The 14,617-nt window shown below is 43.0% G+C and overlaps 1 protein-coding gene across 4 annotated transcripts in view; it reads right to left on the bottom strand.

Moving 5' to 3' along the window:
- Positions 1 to 9,263: 9,263 nt before the first annotated feature.
- Positions 9,264 to 14,617, bottom strand: part of MAST1 (microtubule associated serine/threonine kinase 1) — a 63,745-nt gene continuing 58,391 nt past the window's right edge. For all 4 annotated transcript variants that reach the window (XM_075206683.1, XM_075206684.1, XM_075206685.1 and 1 more), the window contains 4 exons: positions 13,814 to 13,936; positions 13,577 to 13,713; positions 12,972 to 13,156; positions 9,264 to 12,773 (listed from right to left, as the gene is read on the bottom strand). In XM_075206683.1, coding sequence (XP_075062784.1) covers positions 10,309 to 12,773; positions 12,972 to 13,156; positions 13,577 to 13,713; positions 13,814 to 13,936 — 2,910 coding nt within the window. In that variant the 3' untranslated portion in view covers positions 9,264 to 10,308. The remainder of the gene's footprint in view (positions 12,774 to 12,971; positions 13,157 to 13,576; positions 13,714 to 13,813; positions 13,937 to 14,617) is intronic.

Here is a 14,617-nt window from a genome sequence, read left to right as displayed (position 1 = left end):
TGACTGTGGCAGCCCACTGGGTTGATGATTCGCCTTCACCAGCAGGAACAGCAGCAGCATGTACCCAACTACGCCACATTGTTCAGAGGCAGGCTACTCTGTGTATCACCGGCTTCACTAAGAGGCATGCAGCTAACAATCTGTTACAAAAACTAAGGGATTTCATTGCAATATGGCTTATTCTGCTTGGACTCTCTGCAGGATATGTCATTTTTTTATAACGCCACCAATATTGTAAGAGCATTACAGCTGGGTGAATTCCATCACATTCCCTGTTTTGCTCACACAATCAACTTGGTGGTGGAGAGCTTTTTGAAAAATGACAGGGACGTGCAGGAGATGCTGTCTGTGGCCCGTAAAATATCTGGATATTTCCGCTATTCTGCAACAGCTTGTAGGAGATTGCAGCAGCTACAAGAACAATTTAATTTGCCTTGCCATCAATTGAAGCAAGAGGTGGTAACAAGGTGGAACTCCACCCTTTATATGCTTCAGAGGATGGAGGAACAGCGAAAAGCCACCCACGCTTACTCCACAAGCCATGACATTGGGAAAGGAGGGGGAATGTATTTTACTCAAGCGCAGTGGAGAATACTTTCTGTGTTGTGCAAGGTGCTGAAACCATTTGAAGTGGTCACCTGTGAAGTGAGTTCAGACACTGTTAGCTTGAGCCATGTGATTCCCTTAATTAGAATTTTAGAAAAACAGCTTGAGAAACCGAAGAAGGAGATGAAACAAAGCTATTACGCTAAGTATGTCGGACTTGTAGATCAAGTACTTTATTTGCTTTGCCAGGATCCAAGAGTTATAAATATCTTGAAATCAGATAACTACATTTTGGCGACTGTGCTTGATCCTAGGTTTAAGAGCTATGTCTTCTCTTTGTTTCCAACTGGCCCAGATCTCAAGAGATGCAAGGAGCTCCTGGTGAGCAGGATGACAGCTCAAGTGTTACGTGCCAGGACGGCGTCTCGTCCTCCAGTTTCTTAGTCAACTGCTGCTAGGAAAAACGAAGCTTTCCCAAGTGATCCAGGGATGCTGCAGATGACTCAGCACAACATTTTGACATCTGGTCTGGTCTAAAAGAATTGACCATATACCGTAACTCCACCTGATCCTACTATTTGACATCCAAAGAAAGGTGGAGGATTAATTTAACGAAGCATAGAAATAGACACGTCAGATAGTCCCTTTACATACTGGGAGGAAAACAATTCAATTTAAAGCCCCATGTATCAACTCGCTTTGCAATACCTAAGCTGCCTACCCTGAAGTGTTTACTCGGAAAGAGGTTTCAGCACAGCCGGGAACCTTGTCAGCGATCGGCGTAGGAGGCTACTTCCTCAAAATGCGGAAAAGATGACGTTCATCAAAATGAACTACAATTTCCACGAGGAAGGCCTTTACCGCCAATTACATCAAAGTACAGAGACTTCTGTAATGGTGGATTCCAGCAGGGATGAATATTGTGTGAAAATGATATACACACTGATGAGGGTAAGGATGAGGCTAAGGATGATGACAACATCTTACCACTGTAGAGTTCATAAACAGCACTGTTACCTTAGGTGCCTTAAGTCCATTTTTAGCTTGGTTTGTGGGGGCCCAAAAAAACCAAGCACTTCAGCCACAAAAGTGGCACTCCCAGTCACTGAAGTGCTTGGTTTGTTATAGTGTGCATGTCCTTTTTAAGATCTAACATAAGGCTGGGTGGGAGGGCCCAAGGACAATTCCATCTAGCATCACTTCTCCTTTCAGCTACCGCTGGGTGCCAATGTTACCTGCATGTGCTATAAACTGTTGTGTGCATTGCAAAACTTAGCTTTTCCAAGACACCCATTGATGATGCAGATGACTCAGCACAACATTTTAACATCTGGTCTGGTCTACTCTAAAAGAATTGTCCAAAATTCGTGACACAGCTGCTGTAACTCCACCTTATCCTACTGTCAACATGCAAAGAATGGTGGAGGATTATTTTTTTTATTTTTTTAACGGTATAAAGACAACAGTTTTATTAACAAGGAACAACGTTGCTTGCAGAAGTAATGTAAGCATGGATGTCTAAATAGACGTACATATGTATTACTCAAACCTTCCACTTTACTGCTCTTTCATCAGTATTGCACAAAGTGTTTGTAATCTGCACTTTACGTCAAAGGTACCTAGCTATATTTAAATTTTTGGGGGATTGGGGACGATTCGAAGCTCAGTGATGACCTTGCTTTTTGCTGTGAATGTCAGTGGCTCTTTTTAGTGCATTGTCTGGAACAAGATCCGATATACTCATGTCAGAGTGATCACAGACAATTTTTGGACACCTGGCGGATTTACCCTTCTGAAGTTAGTTTTCAATCATCAGTTCAATTGCTTCTCTCTCGTACGTGTGACCACATACTTTGTTTTTCACTGGGTTCGCCATCTCCAACTGTGTTATAGGCGTGCTCTGGGTGACGGCGATCTCCTTGTCTTCATCTTCCAAATATTAGTCTGCAGGGATCGGTGACACATCCATTTGTTCTCTCAGGTCTCTTAGCTGTTCTTTAAACTGGACATATTTATCATCCTACCTCAGGGTCTCCCCTGTATTATTCTTCTGAAGCGCAGTGTATCTCTCATGTACAAGCTCTCTTAAATCCGGGATCTCATCCGGTGGGTCACGTTTTAACTTAAGTACGGTGTCCTCAACTGCGTCTATATATTGGTTTAAATCTCTGTTCAGTGCAGCGTATTCCAAGATGACAGATTCCATGCTGCCCACATGTTCCGTGTCACAGTCTGTCTGAAGCAGATGTAATGCCACTCCAGTTGTAGTATCCACTCCTGTGTCTATATAAGTTTGGCAGTTCTTCACGGATGAGAGGAAGGGATCCACAAAGGAGAAGGAGATTACAGATGCAGCACGATCAGACATGGTTTATTAATGTAAAGTTCATTGACAGCACTGTTGGGCGTAAGGCAGCTAAGCTATTGGCAGCTTGTTTTGTGGGGGCCCAAACAAACCAAGCACTTCAGCCACAAAAGTGGCACTCCTTGTCGCTGGAGTGCTTGGTTTGTTAAACTGTACATGTCCTATTCAATATCTTACATAAGGGTGGGTGGGAGGGCCAAAGACAATTCCATCTTGTACCACTTTTCTTTTCTGCCACTGCTGTGTGGAAATGTTTCCTAGATGTGCTATGAACTGCCGTGTGTCTGTGTCATTGCTCTGTCGCTTAGCATCCAGCCAGCTCGCTGCAGTCTTTGTTTGAAAGTGTATGAAAATAATATTGTGACCTGTGAGGTGGTCAAAAATAATGTAGGAACAAAAAAGGAGCTAAATTATGTGATTTTAGCATATTTTAGCAATTTTTTAAAAAAAATACAGATCCAAAACCAAAACACGCAAAGGCGGTTTTGCCAAAACCAAAACACAAAGTTCATCCAGATCCAAAACCAAACCAATATCTCTTTATGTCCTCCCTAGCACTTAAAATGCACAGATGGAAGGAGATGAACAGATTTAGTATTTCCTTGACGCACTCAATCCCCATCATGACACCGAATTAGGTTATGGTGTAATTTTATTTCATATTAAATACACCAGTTTAATAGACATTCAATTATAGGGAATAAGAATAGGTAGTGGGAATTGCATGCAGTACACAGATAAGGGGGAATTGGACTGTGCATTTGGTTAATGCTCAGTATTGAGAGACAGAAACACAAAAAAATTTCAGGAAATCTTATAAACCCGGAGCTTTTCTTAAACATTAGAGGCAGTGGGCACCTGACAAACATATTTACAGACCTGTAGGACTAAAAATAGGACTCTAATGTTATTAGCAGGTCAGACACACAGCAGATATGGGAAGGCCGATAAGGTGATAACAGACGCAAGGAAGTGTTTGTCCGTCTCTCGCATCAAATATCCGCAACAGTCATGTGTGTGGCTTTATTCGATCAGGCACAGGTGAATTCAAAGTAAAAAAAATATCATCATAAATATCAGACATGGAGTCTGAAGTGACAAGTTATTCATTAATTATAGTCATGTATTGTATATTTTAACATCCTCTAAAACTTGCCAACCTAGGTTCGGGCTAGCTTCTACCCTGTTGACTAGGAACTACGGAACTTGTAAACAACCCCTAACCAGGGTTATTAGATGAGCCATATATGTTATCTGTAAATATATTTACATTTTAAATAGGTCACATTTTGTTGGAAACAGTGGTCGAAGTGGAAATTTGGAAGTGGCAAATGAAAATGTAACAGGGATACAAGTGAATGGAATGTGATAGTATTACAATGCAGTAGGGGAAGTGGTGGTGGTATGACATACCCCCTTATACACCCCACGTCTACCACTGGTTAAAAATATAATATCATATTGGTGTTTCAAACCATAATCTTTCCGTACAAGTGTGACGTGAGCCTGACATTAATACTCAATGAATGTGCTGTTCGTTTTACAATATAACTCACAGTCTGTGGCTTACTGCTCACCTCCATTCCTTCCTCACATGATGACACTGATCACATGATAAAGCCCTGTCTTTACTAATACAATCACACAAGTAATCAGGTCACCGCCTCCAAATAGCAGAACACTATTCTGCTGAAATACTCTGGTCTGCTGTGGACATGCATATGATCTGGTTCATTGCCGATTGTTCTATTTCCACACATTTCAAAGTAGTTGATGAGCAAGCAAAGAAGAATGAAAACAGGAGCTCTGCTATACTTCAGAAAAACTTCTGTGGTGGTAGCAATTTTGTGGGCTGAACCTATATTCTTGCCTATAAATTCACAAGGAACTTTGTCACGATGCGGGGTCAATGTGACCCGATTTGCGGTAAATCGTGTCATGGAGGGAAGCACAGTGGCTTAGTGGTTAGCACTTCTGCCTCACAGCCCTGTGGTCATGTTCTTGATTACCGACCATGGCCTTATCTGTGTGGAGTTTGTATGTTCTCCCCGTGTTTGCGTGGGCTTCCTCAAGGTACTCCGGTTTCCTCCCACACACCAAAAACATACTAGTAAGTTAATGGGCTGCTGACAAAATTAACCCTAGTCTGTGTGTACTGTAGGGAATTTAGACTGTAAGATCATACTTGCCAACCTTTGAACATTGAATTCCAGGAGATCTCGGGCAGGGGTGTGTGGTCGGAGGGCGGGAGGGGGCGTAGCGCGGCCAATCGCGATGACGCAATTCACCGCGAATAGCGTCATTTTGGCCAGTAAATTGCAGTATGCAGGATACTTGCCTGCTCTCCCGGGAGACCTACCCGGATTTCGGGAGTCTCCTGGACATTCCGGGTGAGTTGGCAAGTATGTGTAAGGTCCAATGGGGGTAGAGACGGATATGAATGGCAAATATTCTCTGTACAGTGCTGCGGAATCTGTGGCGCTAAATAAATAAATAAATAAATAATGATGATAATGAATGACCACATCTTGCCCGCTTCAATAGTTAGAGGGCAGGGGGTGGGATAGTCTTCCATTTCAAGCTAATATCTGTTTTTAGCACACATTTTCTTTTTCAAATAAGATATTTAATACGCTGCTATACAACAGTGTTTCATATCAGCACTTCTCCATACTGCTCATCACTTGTTAATCCTTTGTCACAAATTTGTCTCCAATGCAGAAGCCATAGTGGGTGAGCTATTTACATAGACCCCAGTACATTTTGGTCTTCTAAAAAATGGCTGCCAACCAATATAACTCATACTGTAAGATAGTGGGGACATCCTGTAAGCTAGTGGTCAAATCAGCCATATTCTGAGTAAAGGTCTGTTTGGGAACTTAACAGAGTGAAGAAAACCTGGAGTTCTGTTTATTTATTCCACAAGCCATACTCATACTTACCAACTTTCTGTTGGTGAAATCCGGGAGCCTGCAGAGGAGGTGGGCGTGACGGGGGGGGGGGGGGGGGGGGGGGGCTCCAAGTGACGTCATTTTGGACCTGCCCCCATGACGTGATGACGCAAAATGCGTCATTTGACAGCGGGGGGCGGGGCCAAACGCCGCGATTCACCGGGAATCGCGGCGTTTGGGACTTAATTCTGCCCACTTCACTAGGAAGTGGGCAGAATTATCCAGATGCGGGGGATTGCCACACTCGCCCGGGAGCCCGGGAGACTCTCGCAAAATGCGGGAGTCTCCCGGATATTTCGGGAGAGTTGGCAAGTCTGGCCATACTCAGAGTTCATCTCAGAACACAAGCAGGTAAACATTTTACAACTTAAGTAATACAGCCAGATCTTGTGTGTGTTTACCATTGTGTGTGTGTGTGTTTACTATAGTGTATGTGTGTGCATAAGAGACACAGAGTGGATAGCTTTGTATCACTATATCTTTGTTTTTTTTATCTAAATAGTATTAAAAAGCAGCTACAATTAGAGCTAAAATAAAATTTACCAAAAGCTTTGCGGGAAAGTTACATTATCATACCGCCACTTCTAAATGTCTACTTCGACCACTGGGTTCTACTACATGATAGGTACTATGACTGAGAAAACAGGACTCACAAATCAAGACATGTTATGGTAACCCCCTCAATTTCAAAATATTCTAGAATATGTGCTATAATTATTAAACTTGACTTGCGTTTTTGTAAAAAATTCAGGTAAATTAAAGCTCATTTCTTTTTCATTGATTACGGTTGTAACTCTTTCCCAAATTTCTCTACTTTTCTCTCATAATTTTGATTGGATTTGGCATTTTACTGCAGTCTACAAGTATGTGATCTATTATCTGGAACACTTGGAAGTTCAGGTTTTTCATTCAAGGGGTTTTCCCATCATTTGGATTACTATACCTTACATATACAGGTATTCCTCACTTAACGACCTAGTTCCGTTCCAACGACTAGGTCGTTAAGCGAATTGGTCACTAAGTGAGTACAGTACTGTATACATATGCATGGCAATAAAAAATCAGCATGTGCATATGCAGTTTTATATTCCTCCCTTTAGTAAAAAGATGTTATGTTTAGTTAATGTCCTTGCAGTATTACTTCAGAACCAAGTGCTTTCAAGTACTGTAGAGCTAACTTACCGCACGATGGAGACTGCAAGGGTATCAGGTGCGTCTTGTCTTGTCTTCTTCAGCTCAGAAAGAAACTATGCGGGTACTACGGGCGTGGTTACGTCCCGTCGCAAGGGTACAGGTCATTTATTTCCCCTATTGCTGAGCGGCGGAGCCGGACGTAACAACGGGTCGTAAGTCCGAATGGTCGCTAAATAGGTCGGTCGTTAAGTGAGGAATACCTGTACTAAATTATATCTAAAAATTACCAGGCTTTCCCAACACTGTCATTGATATTCCCTTCCTCACTACTTTGTGTAGCAGAGCTCCTCACAGTAACGGTAGGAGGGAATACTTGGTTTATGTGTATCTGCGTAGATAACATTTCTCTCCTCATTGCGTATCCGAGCTCCTCATGGTGACTGTAGGGCCTAGAGTTGAAGATAAAGATGCCACGTTTGCTTCTGCACTTGCATATTAACTCCCCTGATCCACCTCTCCAAGCACAAGGGCTAAATACATGCAACTCTAAATACAGATGCAATTTGTGCACATGCGGAGTGCGGCAATTTTCCACCAGAAAGCTTTGTTAATTCTTTATATCGTGCAAAAGTAGCAGTGCTCTCATAGTGTCTGTAGGAGAATGCACTTTGTGATCAAGTCTGCCTGTCTGACATTCCCCTCATCTTTTGTAGCAGTACTCCTAGTCAGTAGAGGAGGCCCTAAATGATCATGTCTTTGTGCATGATATTCCCCTCCTCATTAGCTTGTGTACAGTGCTCCTCATAGTGATTGGAGAAGTGTATCATGTCTGTGTATAACATTATCTTGTATAGCTGCACTCCGCACATTGACTTTTGGAGGAGATGCTCTGTGTTTATATCTCGGTGTATGACACTATGACATTCCCATCCTCATTACCTTGTGTGTCAGTGCTCGTCACAGTGACTGCAGTAGGAAACACTTGGAGATGACAGTACCATTCTCATTACCAAGAACAAGTGCTCCTCAAAGCGACTATAGAAAGAGTTACTTGGTAAAAATTTCTGTCAGTGTAACATTATAATCGAGCAAACGCAAATACTCATTTCATTTACTGTCTGGCTTTCTGCAAAACAGAATTTCAGATAAAAGATCTGGTAACTGTAATGTATGATAACTGGATATTGTACAGGTCACACTGTCTGGTAATATTCAGCATGAGACGATTATTTTCATACACTAGCGGTCTGTGAGAATTATTTCTTCAACAAAATACCCAGTAATAACATTGCAATTTACCATCCCAATTTTCTCTTGCCCTTTGGTCTGTAAAGTAGGCAATTATGATGTAAGGCGTATCAATGTGCCTAATGAACGCTAGTCGTGATGTGCCCCAGTGATGTCACTAATTCCTAGCGAATTGATTGGCTGCTTTCTTGTGAATATTGGTTCATCACATACAATGGCTGCCTCCACTGCGTGCAGGTAACAGGTGCATATGAGTATGATATTTCTTGCACATGAGTGCTGTAACACAGGGGGGTGAATGTCTTAAAGTGCGTTTTTTGTCAAAACGCAGATTTTCAGAGATTTTGACGGCCATATTTAGAAAGGCAATTTTATTAAAGGCAAAACTTGCTGGGTTTTGCCTTTTGAAAATATTGCCATTTTAAATATGGCCGTCAAAATCTGCGATTTGAAAAAAACTGCAGTTTAATACATTTACCCCAACATAGTGTCCCATTGAAATCAGTGTTATTTTAGCTCATACTTGCCCACTTTCCCGAAATGTTTGTGAGACTACCGAATTTGCGGTAGGGGGGCCTCGAAGACGCAATTCTTGTCATTTTGGCCCTAGTGACGAAATCACATCATTTTGTTGCAGAGGGGGAGCCAAAATGAGGCAACTTGCGTCACCCTGCCCCCCTCTGCTCTTGTAATTCACCTCCCCTCCTGGAACAACCAGAGGGGTTATACCTAAACACTATGCAAGTGAATTATCTATCTATACATATATATATATATATATATATATATATACACACATATATATACATATATGTATACATATATACAAATATATACATATAAATATACACATATATATATATATATATATATATATATACACACACATATATATATATATATATATATATAGTTACTTTTCACATATATTGAGTATATATTTCTTTCATTGTGTTGCTAATTGATCCACCATGAATAAAGGAAGATGGGGAGATTATTATTTTGGGGGGACTGTGAGGTTAGAGGGGCACAGCTTTATTGATTTTAAAAAATACACAAAAGTAAATAAATAATAAAAAAAAAATTACAATAGTTCACAACTTAACCCCTGCAGTGCCAACGGTGAACCAGAGCGGCCAGCCGGTAACTGACAGGGTTAAATTTACCATAAATCTTCTTGCATAGAAATAGTGGAGCCCCAGAGACAATATATTTATATATTTATATAGATCTATATATATAGTGCGTCCAGATAAATATATTCCATATGTATAGACGTATGTTTCTATATGTAGGTAAGACAAGGCATTGGCAGGACATCACCAGACGTGGCACAGGCTTATGACATCATAGGCTGGGAGGGGATGTCACAGGTTAGGAGGATTTGGAGCACAGAATGAGGTCTCGGGAAAGGGTAATGGTGATGGCAGTGATGTCATGCAGGGGGGTGTGTTAGCAACCTGCAGATCATTACTTTGTTACCCCTCCCCTTCCTTTTGATCTGTTAAGGAGGATCTGCCACCTACATACAGTGAGAGGAGCCATTTTGTGGCCTGACGCAATATTCAACTCACATTGAGGCACGAGCCGCTTTGTGCCTCATGCCTTAGCAATGGCAAAAGCTCCTGGTGAATTGATAGTCTAAACCTTGTTCAGCTCACAAAATGGCTCCTTGCGATCAGGTGACAGATCCATTTTAAGTGTCACTCACTAGCTCAACCTCGACCTGCTGAATGTCACTCCGTTATCTCTTTAGTTTCTAGCGCTAAATGTGTGTGTGTGCGGTAACTTTTCCCAACTAATTAACAAATAAGGCACAGCACAAACACACGGATACACAGACACACACACAGACACACACATACACGCCTGTGCAGCCCCCACTTCCCTTAAGAGACTGCAGGGGGGGAGGGGGCAATAAGGCTCATTTCAAGAATCCATTGGTGGGCAACTACTACATCTAGCCCCTATTTCTTCATCCCTTTTAGTGGGTCAGACCCATAATATCATTAACATCGTAATTCTCTCGCTCACCCTGACGTAGACAAGGAACCTCTTCCCTCTTTAGGAAGGGTGCTGACTCGTGATTGTGGTTACGGCCTGGGAACTGGGAGATTTCAAAGGAGCAGAAAGCCCACCCTGGCTGTCACTCTGAATTCCGCTAACTCTAACAGGTACAGGCGACTCCTTAGGCTGTTCTTTATCTGTGACCTTCGCAGCAGTTGTGGACACCTTGTCCTGCTTGCTGTCAACTTCAATGCTCCTAGTAAGAGTTTTGGCCAAACTTATTGGGTCGCCCTCTGCTCCAGTGACAGGTTTATTAATCAATGGAGAAGAAGGAACCGATTGCTTTACCTGGTTGCTCTCAGCTGTAGTTCCTTTATCATAACTTGGAGAAATTATGTTTATTTTAGACTGATCACTCGGAATCCTGCTGACACTATCTGATGGATCAGTGGTCATCTTTACCTGGCTGCTTATTTCTTCACCACCTCTATGGGTATTCGACGCACCAGTGGTCAACCTTGTTTTCTCATTTTCTGTTCCAAAAAGCATATCAATAACTGGGATGCTATTGGTAATCTTTCCCCGTACAGCTTCTGTACAACCTACTCTATTACTAGTTGAGGGAGCTGTGATCACCTTCGTCTTGTCACTCTCTGGTCCATTTTGCTTGCTTATAATTGTTGTGGTATTGCTTATTGTTATGTGACTTCTTTCGGTTCCGGTTATATTCGGTGTGGTGGCTTGGGCATGAGCGACCACCACTTCACCTGCTTCTGCTTTACTCACTTTATTGATAGTTGGGACAACTTTGGTCTCCTTAGTCTTATCGACTTCTGCCCCAGATATTGTAATAAAATTTGTCGCAGTGGTAGTCACTTTTATTTGTTCACTTTCAGCTTTACTTATATGTTTACTTATCGGAGGAACCGCCGGTAGACCAGGCAGAAGTAGCTGAGAGTCCTCAATGGCGACGCCATTTCCTTTCACTTTTTCTGCGGTGGACACAGAGGAAAAAAGGGATTTTGTGAGTTCAACTTTCGTGTCGCTGCACTTATTGGTTGATAAATTAGTGGCCGGAGTAGGTTCAGGCTTTACACCATTTGAGCCGGAGGTAGAATCCTTTAAAGGATCAATTTTCATTTCATTTAATCTAATAGGATGGGAGGAAGCTGACTGGAAGGTTTCCGGATGCTTGGCATTAGTTTGGGAAAGAGAAGGACATTTTTGAATGTCAGTAATGGCCTTGTCATCCTTAATACTGTAGGAGGGATCACATTTTGTAGTGGCGGGGGCTGGCTGTTTCACGTCAGCTTGCTGATAAGGAGTCTTGGGAGTTTTAGGAGCAGCTGCCTTTATAGAAGCAGCCCCTAAGCCCTTGTCTTTTGTAGAGTGCAACTCAGACTGCAGATGTTGAAGGCCAACGAGTGTACACTTTGCGTGGTCAACCTCTACACTCCTAGGTTTAATGGATTGTGAACATATTTGAGAGTGGTGGGAGTCTGTGAGGTTGGACGGGGCACTTTTTATGGTAGCATGGGGTGTATTTTTACCCACTGTGGTCAACTCTTCAACCACTTCTAAATACCAGCGTTCCCTCATGGTCCCACTCTTTTCTTCATACTCTTCTCCCTTTTCTTCCTTTTTTCCTTCACCCTCCCCTACTCCTTCTTCTCCTTCACCTCTTCTTCCTTCATGTTCCTGTACAGGGCTTAGTGTTTTCACCTGGCATCTTCCCACCATAGCATGGGAAGGTTCACCTTGTGTTGGGAGAGCAGCCGTTGAAGTAGATGGAGGCTCCTGGGATGAAAATGTGGCTGGACTTCGCACTACTGTACCTATTTTGCCTACTACCTGAACTTTCCCATCAGCACTTTTATGTCCCTCTGCCTGCTGTGATACACCTGTCCCCAACTCACTTTCCAATCTCTCTAAGCTGTCCACTAAGAGATCTCCTGCACATAAGCTTCGAGGGGACTCCTGTCTACCAACTCTCCTAACTGCTTGTGTTCTGCCTCCGAGGGTTTCTCCCACATCTCCATCTGGAGCTCCACCACCACCTCCTGGCTCCTGTTTCCTGGGTGATCCGCCACTCCCACCTCCACCCAACTTTTCTGCTGACTGCACTCTCTTCAGTAGAGGAGAGCGCGGGGGTTCCGCACTCTTAGGACGTGGACGGGAAATGGGAGGGGAAGGGTGTAACTTGGGAGGGAAGCTCTGTGTGGTCAGGCTGCTGCCTACACTATGGCCAGGAATCAGAGGAGGAGAGGCTGTAGTGGGTGATGGAGTGTGAGCTAGGGGAGAAAGCGGCATGTTACCAGCGGACTTGCAGCGTGCAGAGCGGTACTGGCGGTGCAATTTGGGGGACAGGCCATGAAGTGTGCTAGGACGAATGTGGGGAGAGGGTGGAGCTTGAGAAGAAGAGGAGGAAGATGTAGAGGCACAGGATGTGGAGGAAGACGGAGGAGGTGGGGCAGGGGAATTAGGAGTACTGGAAGAGGGGGAACTGCCTTGTGAAGAGGCACCTGAAGGGGAAAAAAGACAGAGAAATTGAATATTAGTATGCCGAATTTCATCCTATTAAGTCCCCCAATGAGTTACATAACCTCCTCTAAATTGTCTCTTTAAGTGACGTCATGCTTTCTTTCCTTAATATCTTTTCTGGAAACAGCAGAACTTCACTCAATTATCCCCCAGCAGGTATTGTAGAGAATTATCCCTACCTAGATAGGCAGAATCCATTGACCGATAACTGTGGGTTGGAGAGCGTGCAGAGAGGCTGTGAGTGGGAGATCCTGGCAGACTGTCACTAGAGGAGAGAGAGCGGCTGAGAGAAGAAAGAGATCGACTGGTATGCAGTAGATTGGACTGCTTGGTGATCTTACGAAAGAGAGAACTGCGCTTCTTACTGTTAGGGGAAGAAAAGAGACAGAAAAGCAAGAAGAAAGAATGGAAAAAAGAGAAGAAATAGCAGATGGCCCATTACCCCAATTCAACACCTACGCGTTTCACATTATTCAGCTCCGGCCTACTATATCCACAACAAAACTATATTCCCACCTTACTCCAACCAGCACAGCTTTCTTTATTATCTCCATCAATGTATCTAACCCATCAATATGCCTCCCAGTACACGTGACCATCTCTCCCATCTTCTCATTTCTCCACATAGCCTCCTTCTGTTTTTCTTCTGTGCCCGCAAGGTGCCAATGAACCCTTTCACGTCTGTCAACTATCTTCCTATTTGCTTTTACTCCCCTTGTTTTACTCCACATCATCTCAAGAGCCTTTCCTCTCTCATTCACGTAATCCAATCCCTCTCTCTTACCACTCTTGCCCTTCTCTCCCCATGCTCCTTTTGCTTCTTCTGGCCATCCTAGACCTGTAGCTGCTTCTCCTGGCTGGGCCGGTTCTGATTGATGTGTTCTCAAAAGGCGTCGTGGTGACTAGTACCTTGTTGCCACTCTGTGGAAAGATCGTGAACAATCAGTACACCTTGTCAAAAGCTAGAGACCAACGTTGACCAATGTATTTGACTTCTTCAAGGAGTTACGGAAAGTCTCACCTTCAGAATCAGCTCAACCACCTCAGTGTGCACCAGACCGTGCACAGGTTCCCCGTTAACATGGGTAATGAGATCACCAGCGCACAGTCCTGCCTCATGAGCGGGACCGCCATCCTCAACATGCTGTGGAAAAGAGAGAGCAAAAGACGTTTACTTTGTGGCAAGAGGAAAAGGGGAAATGTTGCCGTAAAATAGGGAGTAGATAAGATAAGTGCACAATTCTATCCTGCATAGTCAATAAAATCATTGACCATCTCTCCGCACTCAATCAATGCTCCTTTGGATTTTCAACATTTACACGCGTCCTCCATTGACAAGGGGCAAAGAACATCACCTTGACCGGAAAATACATTTGTTTATTGGATCGGGCAATTGTCTTGGGTCCAACCAAACTTTTTGGGCTAATTTGTTCCACATTGGCAAGCGTAATTCCCGCATGTGAGAATCACTTTGCTTTTAGCTTTTTCTAACATAAAATTAGTCCTATTCTAGGTGTAATTAGTCTGTCTCTCTTCCTGTGGTTGGTAATGATCTGTATCTCAGTGGGGTGCATTGGAATTCAAAGTGTGATCATTGTAACTGCAAGCTACTTGGATGCTTAATTTGCGCTATTTTCTAAGATATTAGCCCCAGCAGTGAAGGTAGTAGACAAAAGGGTTTTATGAGTTTTATGAGGCAGGTCTTATTTTCATAAGTTTTTTTGCTTTGTGTTATTCTTATTTTCTAAAACAATAGCAAATCTGCAAACACATAGTTTAGTATTGAAAGAGCAGTGGCTATGATGTCCTTATTCAGACCACAATA

This window comes from Mixophyes fleayi, chromosome 4 (genome assembly GCF_038048845.1).
Source record: "Mixophyes fleayi isolate aMixFle1 chromosome 4, aMixFle1.hap1, whole genome shotgun sequence".
Lineage (NCBI taxonomy): Eukaryota > Metazoa > Chordata > Amphibia > Anura > Limnodynastidae > Mixophyes > Mixophyes fleayi.
The sequence above is the reverse complement of the archived record's forward strand: the minus strand, read 5'-3'. Positions and strand labels throughout refer to the sequence as shown.